The sequence below is a fragment of the Primulina huaijiensis genome, unplaced genomic scaffold (assembly GCF_012295235.1).
Source record: "Primulina huaijiensis isolate GDHJ02 unplaced genomic scaffold, ASM1229523v2 scaffold206676, whole genome shotgun sequence".
Taxonomy (NCBI): Eukaryota; Viridiplantae; Streptophyta; class Magnoliopsida; order Lamiales; family Gesneriaceae; genus Primulina; species Primulina huaijiensis.
This window is the reverse complement of record NW_027354563.1, coordinates 1-1894: the sequence shown is the minus strand read 5'-3', so window position 1 is coordinate 1894 and position 1894 is coordinate 1. Positions and strand designations below refer to the sequence as shown.

Sequence of the window (1894 nt, the reverse complement as noted above, 5' to 3'; positions counted from 1 at the left end):
TATCTATACATAATTGCAGAATGAATTAAAATATAAATATAGATAAATAAGAAATTTGTTTGTAAATTTTGTTTTTTTTAAAAAAATTAAACAAATTTATATATTTGAGACAAATAAAATAATTTATTTTAATACTTCACAGATTCACAAATATACACGTAAATGCCACATACGGGCACGTTTAGGGAACATCAAAATGCACACTAACCCACACGATACAAATACTTTGAAAGTAGAATAGCTACACAGCAGAAATATCTAGAGAATTCCCCCACGTTACTACTACAGGGTGAAAGACACTCCCGAGGGGTGGAGCCCTGAAATCGAAGAGAATAGATTTGTGAAGCTGTTAAATCTGATTATCTGAAATCGATGGCTGGTTTGCAGAGATCGGAGGTATCATTTAGGAGACAAGGCTCCTCGGGATTGGTGTGGGACGACAAAATTATCTCTGGTGAATTGAATCAGCTCGCACATCCTAAACAGGAAAATAACAGCAAAGAAACTCAGCATCAAGGGCATGAATTGAAGAATGATGCAACCACCTCTACTCCCGCCGCCACCTCAGAGGATTCGGCGAGAGTTCCTGGACTGAAGATCGAGAGAAGCAGATCCAATGGTGAAGGACGGGGGTTCAGGACGGGAAGAGTGTCCCCGGCGGTTGAGCCGCCGTCACCGAAGGTTTCAGCTTGTGGTTTTTGCGGTGCCTTTGGGAAAAACGAGAAGACGCGCCGCCAACGCTTGAAGCCCGTCAAGCGCGTGATATGAAACACTTGATTGAAAGAGGCGTTCGCCGGCGGCGGGAGCTGGTTATTAAGGTGTACGTGGAAGTGGCTTGTTCCGCTCGATAGATCTGAGGTTGATCCAATTTCGGAAATTCTACTCAGTATTTTGCTTTTGTTAAATTTTAACTATTTTCTTGATTTGTTTTTGTTTATCGTTAAATATGGTTTTCTATATTTATTTGTTTCTCTGAAAATATATTATTTCCATTTTTTTACTTTGGGAAATTATTACAAAATAAATCTTATACTAGCATTTTTGCTTCTTTAATTTATAATCGGTTTATTACTTATTATGCCAGTAAGTATTAAACGGTTTAAATTCAAAGCAAATCCAAACTGAACCTCTGAAAATTAGGAATTGAACAAAATTGATCATATCTCGTCTATTTTGTCTAATAATAATTCAATTTCCGTTGTTTGAATTTTCATTAAAAAAAACAACGAAAATTTAATCTTTTAAATCATAAAGTGACTACGGCTACGACAATTGTTACACCAAAAATCATTATTAAAATAAATCTACATGATTAAAAATGAATGTGCATTTTAGAGGTAAAGACTTTCTATTTAACAAAAATCAAACACAAAAATTAATTATTTGTTCAACGATGGTTCAATTTGGCGAGTGTATGATTTTGTTAGGTAGCCAGATTTGAAGTCAAAGGACTAACCTTTTCCGGGTTTTGCAAAAGGAAATAGACTAATCAATCATATTTAATTCTTGTTATTGGGACAAGAATATTATTTGATTATACCAAACTAATTGAAGACTCCGTTTTATACCAAACCGACCGACTGAAAAACCAATGCAAAACCATTTGAAAAAACATATCCAAACTTACTGGAACGGAGTTTGTTTTTTTATTATTAGTGTTTAGGGATGATTGGATTTTAATATTTTATTTATCATATGTTTGATGTTCATAATTAAGCTTGTTTAGCCCGTATCAACCTGCACTATATGTCACTACAAAAAAATGATGAGATCACGACGATTGTAGGAAAAACCGTCGCAAGTATAGCGACGAGTTTAGAAAAACCGTCGCTACGTCACTACAAAAAAATGATGAGATCACGACGGTTGTAGGAAAAACCGTCGCAAGTATAGC

At 35.2% G+C, this 1894-nt stretch overlaps 1 protein-coding gene across 1 annotated transcript; it reads left to right on the top strand.

Annotated features, from left to right (window-relative positions):
* The first annotated feature begins 185 nt into the window (after nucleotides 1-185).
* LOC140966481 (MAPK kinase substrate protein At1g80180-like) lies at nucleotides 186-1047 on the top strand. Its single transcript, XM_073426755.1, has one exon. The coding sequence runs from the start codon at nucleotides 373-375 to the stop codon at nucleotides 766-768; it is 396 nt and encodes a 131-aa protein (XP_073282856.1). The 5' UTR covers nucleotides 186-372; the 3' UTR covers nucleotides 769-1047.
* The last annotated feature ends 847 nt before the right edge of the window (nucleotides 1048-1894 follow it).

Bases quoted from the DNA above. Each gene is read 5' to 3' on its own strand.
- LOC140966481 (XM_073426755.1), top strand. From the start codon at position 373: ATGGCTGGTTTGCAGAGATCGGAGGTATCATTTAGGAGACAAGGCTCC.